This window comes from Rhizophagus irregularis, chromosome 32 (assembly GCF_026210795.1).
Source record: "Rhizophagus irregularis chromosome 32, complete sequence".
In the NCBI taxonomy this organism is placed as follows: Eukaryota; Fungi; Glomeromycota; class Glomeromycetes; order Glomerales; family Glomeraceae; genus Rhizophagus; species Rhizophagus irregularis.
Window position 1 is genome coordinate 59,570 of NC_089460.1, and position 14,352 is coordinate 73,921.

General features: G+C 28.2%; 2 protein-coding genes across 2 annotated transcripts; both read left to right on the forward strand.

Annotated features, from left to right (window-relative positions):
• Positions 1-4,544: 4,544 nt before the first annotated feature.
• OCT59_022811 (uncharacterized protein) lies at positions 4,545-5,621 on the forward strand (the record flags this gene model as incomplete). Its single annotated transcript, XM_066150371.1, has 6 exons — positions 4,545-4,575; positions 4,653-4,834; positions 4,900-5,073; positions 5,148-5,334; positions 5,417-5,502; positions 5,583-5,621. 6 exons carry the CDS (start codon positions 4,545-4,547, stop codon positions 5,619-5,621), a joined length of 699 nt encoding a protein of 232 aa, XP_066006415.1.
• Positions 5,622-11,864: 6,243 nt separating this feature from the next.
• OCT59_022812 (uncharacterized protein) lies at positions 11,865-13,526 on the forward strand (the record flags this gene model as incomplete). Its single annotated transcript, XM_066150372.1, has 9 exons — positions 11,865-11,890; positions 11,962-12,205; positions 12,279-12,377; positions 12,440-12,532; positions 12,597-12,687; positions 12,773-13,138; positions 13,223-13,252; positions 13,332-13,376; positions 13,450-13,526. 9 exons carry the CDS (start codon positions 11,865-11,867, stop codon positions 13,524-13,526), a joined length of 1,071 nt encoding a protein of 356 aa, XP_066006416.1.
• Positions 13,527-14,352: the final 826 nt, after the last annotated feature.

Consider the following 14,352-nt stretch of genomic DNA (forward strand, 5'->3'; position numbering starts at 1 on the left):
ACCAACTTGTTGATTTGCTAATGCCATTTGAAGAAGCAACTCATGAATTTTCTGGAAATTCATATATTACCTTAAACCGAGTTATTCCAATAATTAAAGAAATGATTTTTGATTTAGCTACTGAAGTACCATCAAATAATGATGATTTTTTGAATGAGGATACCATATTTGGATCGGAAGCCCTAGCCCTATAAAAAATATGCACACTGTTTATATACTGTATATTCGCATCTTTGATACTGTTCGCAATTTTATATACTGCACATCAGTATTATGTATACTGTTCGCAAAATGCCAATAATAAAAAATGTAACAAAGTATACGGTGAATAGACTGTATGATACGGTATTTTAATTTCATACATTTGTAACGTATATTGTATAAATATCTTTCTACTGTATATCGGTATTTTGTATACTGTTCGCAAAATATGGATACGGTATATTAAATTCATACGTCTATAACGTATCATTCATTTCTGCTATAGATACGGTATATTAAATCATACGTTTATAATGTATTTTACTGTGAATAATAGATACGGTATATTAAAATCCTTATATTCTACTACTTGATCTACCATTGCGCGAACTTTTCTTGCTATTGTTCGAAGTAGTCATCAGCAAATTTAATCGGGCATAATATTACGTAAGTTACGATGTCCGTAAATTTACGGAGTAAACATACGTAAGTTTACGGGTATCGTAAACTTCCGGAATATTATAGCATATACTTTTGCAAATTTTACGTACCGTAATCGTTGCGGAATATTACGCTCAAAATCCTTCGAAAATTTACGTACCGGAATCGTTACGAAATATTACGCTCGAAATCCTTCGAAAATTTACGTACCGGAATCGTTACGAAATATTACGCTCGAAATCCTTCGAAAATTTACGTACCGTAATCGTTGCGAAATATTACGCTCGAAACCTTCGAAAATTTACGTACCGGAATCGTTACAAAATATTACGCTCGAAATCCTTCGAAAATTTACGTACCGGAATCGTTACAAAATATTACGCTCGAAATCCTTCGCAAGTTTTACGTACCGGAATCGTTACGAAATATTACGCTCGAAATCCTTCGCACCTAGAGTTTCAAACCGGATTTATTTTTAAATCCGGATTAGATATGAATAAACCGGATGCCTTCGGATTTTTCAAAAAGGTTGGGACACTTAGCAAAATTTAAAGAACTCGGAAATATTCAGTAAAGTTAAAATTATACGCTAATTCTGCGGCTTATATGAAAAGTGTTATGCTCAGTTATACATGCGCCATGTTGTGCGCATAAATCGGGTATAGTTCATGATAATCTTAATCTTTGAATCTTACCTGTCTTTACTAATAAAAAAATTTTTTTTTCAGCGAGACTTTTCCCAATTTAACATCTAAAAAGCTTTCTGCAAGATATAAAGAACGTTTTTGTTAATGCTCCTACACGAAGACGTACACAGTTCACTTAAAAGAACATGGAATTGCATCACCACGTAAAATTCCGTTACCTAATGCAACCCGGTGGAATTCTTAGTTTCGACTGATTTTTTATGCTAAAGATTATATGAAGCTGAATTGCGAGTTAATACCAGAAATGAAAAAAATAGCGAAAATTCATGCTATTTTACAAGATAATCAACAAAGGGGTAATTACCATCAGGGTAGTAATTACTACCATTTTTCATTTTATTTCACCTTTTTCAAAAGAATTTGTTCATACTCTCGATTTTTTTCAACAAAAAAATTTGCCTATTTTCCCCTTTATTGACCACGACTTCAGCATCTTGATTCTTACTTACAGCTAGTTTTTTGTTAATTTAGTTTTTTTTTCATATTTTTTGCTTTATTAAGCTAATTAACCAACAAAATATCACCAATAAACAAAATCAAAATACTAGTTTATTACAAACATATTTTATAAATTTTATCACAACAAAAAATCATCGTCCCCGTACGTATATGCGATATCTGCTTCGAATTTTACTGAATAACTACATATGTATACTTTTTTAGTATTCGCATCAGGATTTAATCAGATTTATCAAAAAATTTGCCGACGGGCTTTAATTTATTGGTTTTTATATTTTATGTTTATTTTACTGAAAATTTTTGGATACTTTTAAAATATATCGTGTTTTTCTGCGGTTTCGATCTTTGTTCCACGTACCATTTTAGACCCTGATCGATATTTGTTTCACGTACTATTTTAGACCCCTGATCGATATTTGTTTCACGTACTATTTTAGACTCTAATCCACATACATTGATATTGGTTCCACGTAGGTACATTTATAATAACCCGAGTATGATTAATACTTTTTCTTAGATTTTTTTTATATCCACATATGTAGACCCGAATCCACGTGTTCTTCTCCACATACATCGATATTGGTTCCACGTAGGTACATTTATAATAACCCGAGTATGATTAATACTTTTTCTTAGATTTTTTATATCCACATACGTGGACCCAAATCCACGCTGTCCTTCTCCACATACATCGATTTGATTCCACGTAGGTACAAAAAATTTGCCGACGGGCTTTAATTTATTGGTTTTTATATATTATGTTTATTTTACTGAAAATTTTTGGATACTTTTTAAATATATCGTATTTTTCTCGTTTCGATCTTTGTTCCACGTACCATTTTAGACCCTGATCGATATTTGTTCCACGTACTATTTTAGACCCTGATTCACATACATTGATATTGGTTCCACGTAGGCACATTTAATAACTTCTGGGTATGATTTATACTTCTTCTTAGATTTTTTTATATCCACATATATATTTAATAATTCGTAACCATTAGTATTGATTGAGCTCAGGGGTAGTGTTTCGATCCGGGCAGAAACCGTCATCCGGATAAATTAAAAAAAATATCCGGTTTCTATCCGGATTATCCGACTCGGATAAAAATCCGGATATATCCGGGTAGAAACCGAAATCCGGATAAAATTATTTAAATTTTTTTTACTGTAGATCATTTTTAATAAATAAAATTCGTGGCATTCATTTAATTTAATGTGGCATTTAATTAATTAAATATATGGCATTTAATTAACTACTAAATTCGTGGCATTTATTAAATTTATGACAATTAAATTTCGTGGGATTGATATAAAAATTTATTTATAGCATTTATTTTTTTATTTATAAATTTAAGTACAGTTAGTTAATGTAGTCCTAAGCCCTAACCAAAATAAATAAATACTGTAATCATTTTCTTGGATTTTTTTGTAATTTCACTTGAAACATATTTTTGAATAGTGGAAAATAATACATAAAATTATGGAAAACAGTAACGTTCAAGATTATATTACTCTAAGTGAAAATGAAGAGTCCAGTGATGAAGTTACAGAAATTACTCTAATACTAAAAAGAGGATGACCTAAAAAATTATCTAGGACACTTGGAAAATAAAGGATGATAAGTGCTAGTAAAATAAGTTAACTATACTTGAATTAACAAGTCAAATATCAAATAATCCAAATCCCTTTAAACTAACTACTACAATGACTAAACCACAAACAAAAGTGAGTTGGGTATGGGAATATTTTGTTAGAAAACAAAGTGAAAATGGAGAAATACGTGCATATTGTCAGTTTATATCAGATAATGGAGAAAATGTACAAAAAGTTATAAATATGATGGATCTGTTGTTAAGCATGGAATAACACCACCCACAGAACACATTATATCTGAAAACAAATCAATAATAAATGCCGCGAATTTAATATATTAAATTCAAATTATGTGACAAATCTTGTGACATAACTTAAAATTTTTCCTTGTGGTTAACGAATAATTAAAACAATAAAAAAAAATATTTAAAGTAATCATATATAATATTTTAACTCATCTGAAAATATATGAAATGTTATGATTTAAATTTTTTTAAAATTTTTTTTTATTTTTTATCCGGATTCCGGGTCAATCCGACCATTTTTTATCCGGATATTTATCCGGGTAAAAACCGTAATTATCCGGATACCTAAAAAAAAAAATTATCCGGGTTTATCCGGTTGAACCCGGCAACGGATCGAAACACTACTCAGGGGATTGTTTTTATTTTTTATATTGGCATTAACAGGTCGCAGGAAAAATGAAAATTTTCGTATATTTTCAAAATTTATCGTTTTTTCCGACTTTTACAGTACTATTTTAGTCCCTGATCCACGTATGTACATTCATAATAATTCATAACCATTAAATATTATTAAGCTTTTCCACATACATCGATATTGGTTCCACGTGGATACATTTATAGCAACTTCTAAGTTTTTCCTAATTTAGATTTTTTTATATCCACATATGTACATTTAATATTCATAAATACCGTAAAATAAAGACTTGCTCAATATTTTTTTTCGTGAGGATTCTTACCTTATCATAAATTTTATAATTCTCTATTATCATCAACATTACAAACATGTCCGAGATAGATCAGAATTTCGAAATAAAATTCAAAAACTTCTATCGGCGGGTGAAGAAACATCAAACAAACGCCGAGGTATTGAAAGTAGTATGAGTAGCACAGTAGCATGAGCGAAAATAGCTATGAAGTTTTTAATGGTATGCAAATATTTGAATATTATCGTTTTTTAAAATTATGATAATTTATATTTTATAACAAAAATTTATTTTATTAGAACAACTCATAAAACTCAACAAAAAGGTTGATAATATGATAGAACAAAATAAACAGTTCAACACTAAATTAATCGAGGAGAACGTAAAAACCAATAAACATTTGGAATTTTTATGCAATAGAATGAAGCATATTGAGGAGATGGTCGAATCTGATAATTCCGGTGATAATAACTTCATAAAGGTTAGTCTAGCTTTTTTAAATTTTAAAGTCATATACATATTATAACTCAAATTATATTTCTTTAGACCATAATAAAAGATGTTGCTAAAGCAACATTTAATATAAGTATATACCCTACCAAAGAAGAATTACGAGAAGCAACTGAGGAATTTCTCAAAATTCGACATCAAGACTTTTACAACAAATTCACTACTAAAACGCAGTGGATTTCATATTTTAACAACAAAATTTGTCCAGAAGTAAATTTTTTATATTTAATATTTACGTTTTAGAAAACTAATAAATAATAATAATCTTTTTTTTTTAATAAAAGCTTCTATCAAAACAAAGATCCCTACGAAGTTGCTTGACAACTAAAGCTAGAGATGCTTTATTCAGCTATTTTGGAGAAGTAATTTTGCCACCCATCAATACTAACACTTCATCAGCAGGGATAATTGAATGGAAAAATCATCCTGCAGTGGCTGAATGTTACAATAAACTTTTTAATCAAAATGGAAGTTTGGGCGTGCTTTACGCGAATACTTGAAAGAGTATTCGCTGGAGAATATCCATCTTCTTTGCATCTCGCCTTCGTAACAGCCACGTTCGCAGTATTATTGGACCCAAAGTCTAAAACAATACAAACAAATGAAAATACAATGAAAAATAAAATAGAATATTATATGGTAAATTTCATAATTTTGAACTTAAATTGTAATAATGGTATCTATTTATTAACTAATTTATTTAAATTATTAACGGTCAGAAATTATTAGATGATGATAGAACAGACGGCAAAAACTAAAAAATATATTGATTCCGTAAGTAAAAAAATTCTTCTTTTTCGATAATATTATATCCTTTTTCCTTTAAAGGTTCTGACTAATTAATATAATTCTTTTCTATATTACTAAATTTAACAAGTGTATGTTTTTCAATTTTGAATGGGGGAGGTGCTGATGGAAATATGTTTTTTTTAAAGTAAAGGGCTTAGCAAGAATTTTATATATAAAAATTTGCAAATTTTTTGTAACAAACCAAATAAAATTTTCAATTCAATAATAAATTTAAGGCAAATTTGACTTTTTACTTCATGTCCGATCTCTGGAAATAATCGAAATATGATCGGCTTTTATCGGCCGATCATTTATCCAATTCTAGTAAAATTTTATTCAATTCGGCTGATCCGGGACCAAAGATTTTTAAAGAAAACTTCAATAAAATAAAAACAATAAAATAAAAACGTATTTTGTGGTGAAAAAACATATTTTTTATTAATTACGTGCAAAAAAAAGATCAAAGTAACAAATTTTTGTGGATCGGCTGATCTTAATGAGATTCACGGCCGTATGATAAATAATTTTATATGTAAATATGGCCATTTTTACTGAAGGAAATAAAAATTTGCGTATAAATACGGTCATTTTTACCAAAGGCAATAGCAAGTAAATAATTCAAATCCTATACAAATACCTTAAAATGATACCCCAGGAATGCCCATATTGCTCAAGAACATTTTCCTCCAAATCTGGATATACTCAACATGTTAAACATTGTGTTCCTCCTGTAATTGTTAGTGATAGTGAATCGGATCTCGTAACTGATATTAATATGTTTATTTAAAGCAATTGATTAAACAATGGTAAGAAAATTTCGAGCGAATTTTTCTTGCCATTGTTCAAAGTATACAATTGTTTATTTTTAAAGCAATTGATTAAACAATGGCAAGAAAAGTTCGCTCGAAATTTTCTTGCCATTGTTCAAAGTATACAATTGTTTTTTTTTCAAAGTAATTGATTAAACAATGGCAAGAAAAATTCGCTCGAACATTTCTTGCCATTGTTTAACTCAAGTCTATTGTTTTTTTTTAAAGCAATTGATTAAACAATGGCAAGAAAATTTCGCTCTAACTTTTCTTGCCATTGTTCAAAGTATACCATTGTTTTTTTTTTCAAAGTAATTGATTAAACAATGGCAAGAAAAATTCGCTCGAACATTTCTTGCCATTGTTTAACTCAAGTCTATTATTGTTTTTTTTTAAAGCAATTGATTAAACAATGGCAAGAAAAATTCGCGCGAACTTTTCTTGCTATTGTTCGAAGCATACCATTGTTTTTTTTTAAAGCAATCGATTAAACAATGACAAGAAAAATTCGCGCGAACTTTTCTTGCTATTGTTCAAAGTATACCATTGTTTTTTTTAAAGCAATTGATTAAACAATGGTAAGAAAAATTCGCTTGAACTTTTCTTCTTGCTATTGTTCAAAGTATATCATTGTTTTTTTTTAAAGCAATTGATTAAACAATGGCAAGAAAAGTTCGCGCGAACTTTTCTTCTTGCTATTGTTCAAAGTATATCATTGTTTTTTTTTAAAGCAATTGATTAAACAATGGCAAGAAAAGTTCGCGCGAACTTTTCTTGCCATTGTTCAAAGTATACCATTGTTTATTTTTAAAGCAATTGATTAAACAATGACAAAGAAATATTTATTGAATAAATAAAACATAAATTTGTTAACAAGATATCCATTATCTCAATTAATTTAACGAAATTTGGCCAAAAACCAAAATTTTTACCATTATCAGACACGCAAATTTAATGATTACATATTTATATCTGTGTACCCGCCGTAACGTATACCTATATGTATAAAATCGATAACATTTAACCGTAGTACCGATCACGTGTATGTTTATCGCAACTGGTTCAATTACGTCAAAAAAATTATTATTTTACGACAAAAAAAAATTTGAAATTCTCGTTTATTTATTATGAAACCAATATAAAGATTTATTGAACTCGAAAATATTAGCGATTGAAACTTAATTTTCCTTAAATTTAGGCCTTTATAAAGTTAAAAGTAAATTGACATTCCCGATCATCAAAATAAATAAAAATTTACGAAAACTTTATTCTTATAAAGATGAAAAAATGTTATTTTATTATCAGCTTGCAGTTATTACCAGTTTGCATATTTGTCTATTATATAATAATTTTTTTTATCATACACTTCAAAAAATCCAACAGTTCTATCAATACCAATTACTTCCACATATTGTAGAGGACCGAAGCAATCAAAAAATTTTAAATTTCCAATATTTTTCTCCAATTTTTTGATTTTTCGAATATATGCAAACATTCGTTCTTGATTTTGCATATTATGGAGCATGAAATATTCAACTTGTCCAAAAGTCTCCTCTTCTTGTTCATCAATAGTTAAGTTAATCTATAATAAAATTTTCTGTTTAATATTTGAATGATATTTATAATAATTATAAAATCTAATTATCAATTTCTTACAGCGACACAATAATCATTTCGACTACTATCATTTTCTTTTTTCCACCATTTAGAAGATACAATATTGCCATCTTTTGTACGAAGTTTCCCATACTTCATATAACTTTCTTCAATGTCCTAAATAATAAATAATGATATTACATCTGTAAAAGTATTCAAAAATAAATAAATATACAATGCAAAGTAGTTATAATTAAAAATTACTCTAATATCCCTGGCGTTTTTTTGGAATATAGCTGCATAGCATTGCTTTAATTTTATAGCCTCATTTTTTGTTAGTTTACAATTAACACACGGAGAATAAAATTCATACTGATTATCATATACAATACTAGACTTTACCCTATGCGATGGCCATGCTTTTTCCTTTTCTTTGAAATTGGAAAAAACTTTTTCATCATACGTTGGTAAAAATTGTAGATACTTAAACCTTTCTTGCAGCAACACATTATTAATTAAATTCACATATGGAAGTTTTCGAGAGCTAATAAGTGGAATTAACATTCCACAATACCTTTCCATCGGAAATTGCCAAAATCCACGACAAGGACCAAGATCTTCAATACAATCTCCTATATGCAGAGAGTAATGAAAAGAAATTAAATACACCGGCAATCTTTCTCCTTCTAACCCGTATGAACTATTATTATAAAAAGACATGTTAATTAATGTATAAAATATTATTATATAATTCCATAAAGATGATACCTTGCATAATGATTATAAAATTGTATCAATAAATTTCGGATTTTATCTAGATCTTCAAAATCTATTCGAGGTTGAATACATAACTGAACAGCTTCAACAAAATTTGACCATCCTAAGAAGTAACTATTATTTTAAATTATTTAAATAAGCTTTCCTATATTATCAATTTTTTAACAATTAACTCTTTTTATTTATTATTACCTTTGTGGCAGCCTTCCTTTTAATAATGGTAAAGAAAATAAAATAATCCAATTTGCCCATTCCACAGCTTTAAACCCAGCCGAATGTTTAATGATATTGCGTGGAGGACGTCCAATATCAGATGGCATATTAGATCTATTTTTTTCCATGATTTCACCAATTTCAATCCATGTTTTAGAACTTATTGTATAATTATTTGAATTCCGTTCATCATTTTTTGGATAGAATTTTCCTATCCAATGTCGAAACATGTGAGGTGCAATGTTTTCGAAAAAAAGGTGCATTATATCCACTGGAAATGAACGCGGAAATTTTATAGAAGATAACTCAAATAATATACTCTTTCCTTTAATTCCTAATTTTTTTTTATTAAACAAGAATTTTAAAAATTCAGAAAATATATTAATCAATTTTACTATGAGTTTATTTAAAATATTGAACTAACCGCAGTTACGTATATAAGTTTCTCTACGATCTCCTTTCAGATGTTCTATTTGATTTATGCTAGTCAGCATCTCATCATGTGTTCGAATTGGTAATCGTATAGGATCAATATTTTGTTGTAATGGATAATATACATGTCTATTCATTTCATTTAAAGTTCCTCGAAGATTACAGAATCTGCAACCTGAATATGAATTATGTCCCGTTAAATATAAAATTTTTGAAAGAGCGGGAAGATCTCCAGTCCAAGCTAATATGTGAGCACGTAAAGTAAAATATTCTTTTTTGTTTCCATCATAGCATAATATTCCATCTGTAAATACAAAAATATGATTAATAAATATTATATTAATTATTATTTTTCATATTTTTTAATATACCTTGTAACAATTTCATCTCTTGAATTAATGGATAGAGAAATGAATTAAAATCTTGAGGTTGTTTTGGCCCTGGGATTATTAATGTTACCATTAAATTTTCTTTTTTTACCCTTAATTCTTGAGGCAAATTATTATTTATAAAAAGAAATACCCAACAGTCATCAGTTTTTTGTCGAAATATTTGATAACCGTCACAAGATGCAGTAAATGCAACATCTCTAGGATCGGGAAAATATGCATCATTTAATAACTCTTTATAAATCAGCCCATCAAAAATATCACCTATGTCCCTATGAACAAGATCTCCTATATTATTAGTATAGTTATGCCTATATAATAATTCTTTGGATCTTTTAGAGTTTTTAAATTGAAGCTTTAAACGCTCAATTATAGAGACAAAAGGTAAATTTTTTCTTGATTTACCATTACTATAATATCGGTCCTCTTTACAAAATTTACACTTTCTTTCATTTTCTAAAACTCCTACGAACGCACAACATGAATTGACACACATATCGTATATTTTTGGTTCAATTCCTACTATCGAACCAAGTATTTTTTTTATTTTATTTAAGCTCATTTTATTTCTATTGAAAGCTTTATATATATTATTAAATGCAGCTTCAGAAAAATTAAAATTTGATTTCACATATAAAAGCCTTAATCCTTCAAGCAATTCATCAGAAATAATTGTATTATCTAAAAAATTTATCATTATTGTTAATAAATAGTTAATGTATTTAAATACTATTAATAATTTATTTTGGAATTCACCTTCTTCATTATCAGCATTAGAATTTATGTTATCAGATTCTGATTCATTTTGAGAATCAGAAATTGAATCATCATTTTCATAATAATAATAATGATCATTTTCATAATTATTAGTTTTCTCATTTTCTTCATTTTGGAAACTAAAATCATCATTAGTTTCTTCTGGAATTTCTTCATTATCACACATTTCCATATATGATCGTTCATTTTCTTCTTCATTATCACTTGTCACCATAAATGATCGTTCATTTTCTTCATACAAGTCTTCTTCACGTAAGTTTTCTTCGTATAAATTTTCCTCTTCAGAATGATAAAAATTTTCTTCAGGATGAAGTCTTTGGTATTCATCTTCTAGAGCTTGTGCCTCTTTTTCTTCTAATAAATGTCGAGCTACTGTTGTCCTATGAAGTACTCTTCCCCTACCATTTGATAAATTTAAACAATGTTTACATTCACACTTAGGCATAATTTCAATTAGGAAAAAAATATATTTATTTAATGGTTTTTTAATTTAATAAAGTTTATTATATGTATTTGGAGAGTTTTATCACATATAATTTGTTAGTACTTTCTTTGAATTCGCTTTCTTTATATATATATTCGAGAGTTTGGTATATTATCCCGACACTCTAAATCCTGACATTTCATAAGCCCGACACTTAATAAGCTCGAAATACAAATATCGAAATGAAAAATCTTGAAATTTATTATAACTGATTTCATAATGTACGGGACTTAGCAAATTTTAAAGAACTCGAAAATATTCGGTAATATTCGGTAAAGCTCAAAATAAACTCTAAAATTAACGTATAACATAATTACATTATATAGTATATACAATTATACTTTATACTACGCCATCATATATATGTGTATATATGTCCTGTGTTATATATCTTTTCTACAATAACCCGACTAGCCGAGTAACCCGAGTACCCGACAATCCCGACAATAAATGATGGGCTGAGATCCGTCCTTTTAAAGTGTTTGTGCCCCTATGATCGCTACATATAGGCAGGTCATGTTTCACATTGTTTCACGTATCTGTTTACACGGGGGACGTACGTGATTTTAATTTATCACCTGATGTTAATAAACCCTAGTCATCATAAAAATCCACGTATTTTTCCTACTTTTTTCTCTTTAACATTTATACGTTTACGATACGTTCGATACTTTTACGTGACTATGAGCAATAATAATGATCTCCAAGAACAATTGGACCTTATCAAGAAACAAAATGAAGCTTTATTGGAAAAAAATAAAGTATGTGTATGAAAAATAAGGATTTTTATGCAACTCTTCATAAATTTTATTAAAAAAAAATTTATTTTCAGTTCTCTGGATAGTACTTTTTCGTTTCCCACAACAATAACAAGTTATAATAGACCTTCTACAGCGTTAAGTTTCCAAAGGCCTTCCTCCACAGCGAGTACGCGAAGACCCTCCACGTCATTCACAGCGAGTACGCGAAGACCCTCCACGTCGTCATCCATAACTTCTGTTGCTGTAAGCCCTTCCACATCATTCACAGCGAGTACGCGAAGACCCTCCCCGTCGTCGTCCATAACTTCTGTTGTTGTAAGCCCTTATTATTATTACTGTATTTAATTATTTAAGTTATTTATTTATTTTTTAAATATATCATTAAAAGACACATAGTTTTATACAAAGGCCAAAAAAGAAGTATATTTCAAAAGCTGATATGTTAAACGCGTTAAATATTTCGAATGAAGTGTATACGACATGTGTGGTGCGTATATACATAAATAATTTGGTTATACAAAACAAGACTTTAATAATCAATAAAACTAGGCTGCAATGCGCATATGCGCTGATTATCAGCTTGAATACAATTACGCCTATAAAGACATTCCTAAGAACATTTTATTCAAAATAATCGAAAAGGTAATTTTTATTTGTTTTATAGATTTTTTTTTATAAATATAATGAAATAATAACCTTTTCTTAGTTTAAATTAAGAACGAAAGACTTACATATACCGTTCGGCTTTAATGATTGGTTTGCGTATGAATTGTTAAAAAAACACGTCCAACATGTCCGTGAGTATATTTGTTTTTTCTTTTTTTTTAAAAAAAAAAGAAAAGATCAAAAATCTAATTTATATTTAATTTATATTAATGAAAGGCGATCATAAAGCCAAGAATAGAAACGGATATTTTAAGAAAAGGAATCAAGACGAGGAAGAAGAAGAAGTTAGAAATGAGGAACAAGAAGAAGAGGAAGAAGTTAGAAATGAGGAACAAGAAGTAGAGGAAGAGGAAGAAGTTAGAAATGAGGAACAAGAAGAAGAGGAAGAGGAAGAAGTTAGAAATGAGGAACAAGAAGAAGAGGAAGAGGAAGAAGTTAGAAATGAGGAACAAGAAGAAGAGGAAGAGGAAGTTAGGAATGAGGAACAAGAAGAGGAGATTAGAACTGTAATAATCAGAATTGAAGGAAACGAAGAAATCCGAAATAGAAATGAAGAAAATGATGTTGAAGACGAAGATCAAGGTATAATTATATTGTAACAAATCAACCATAGGAAATGACTTAATTTAATGTTTGTGATTAATGTTTGTGATTTTTATTATTTAGCAAAAAAACGAACCGGAGAACCTATGAAAAGTAAAATTTTTTTTTATAAAATGATTATATTTTAATTTAAATAAAAATAATTAAATGTATTTTTTTTTTCTATTAATAGAGGATTCAAACAACAAACGATTGAAAGTTACAAGTAAAATTACAAGTAAAAAAATTTTTTATAATTAATTAATTTAAATAAAATAACTTTTAATATTTTTTCTTATTTATTACATTAGACGGACGAAGCCTGCGTAGAAGACCTATGGCCGTTAATAAAGAAGAGGTCAATCGTATAAGCCAGTGGGGTTGTTAGTACCAGTAATAAGAACAATAAAAAGAAAACCAAGAAAAAATAATCATTTACTTTTTTTTATAAACTAAAATAAAAAATGTTTTAAATTTGTAATGTTCGCAAATAATCACCAGCCTCTATAAAAAATTTCATACGTTATAGCGTATTTTCTATAGATACGGTATTTTTTTATATTATTTTTATTATAAATTTTACAACTTTATGAACTTTATATTAAATACTACATTTTAAACCCATATGTTTATAATGTATACTTCGACACTAAGTATGCACTACCCAAAAATTTACTGATGTAAAGAAAAATTCACAAGAATTTTCATTAATACTGTTTAATTTTTAAGTTCAAAGTCCGATTGATAATACTGTTATACTGTTTAATTTTTAAAGCTCAATTATAAATCAAATTTAATAAATTAGTATTAAGATTTTAATTTAAAGATTAAGCAGTATCAAGGAATATTCTCCGAATTTTTCTTGATACTGCTTAATTCTAATTAGCTAATTTAGTACTAATGTTTTAATTTAAAAATTAAGCAGTATCAAGAAAAATTCGCTCGAACTTTTCTTGCCATTGTTCGAAGTATACCATTGTTTTTTTTTAAAGCAATTGATTAAACAATGGCAAGAAAAATTCGCTCGAACTTTCTTGCTATTGTTCAAAGTATATCATTGTTTTTTTTTAAAAGCAATTGATTAAATAATGGCAAGAAAAATTCGCGCGAACTTTTCTTGCTATTGTTCAAAGTATATCATTGTTTATTTAAAGCAATTGATTAAACAATGGTAAGAAAAATTCGTCGAACTTTTCTTGCTATTGTTCAAAGTA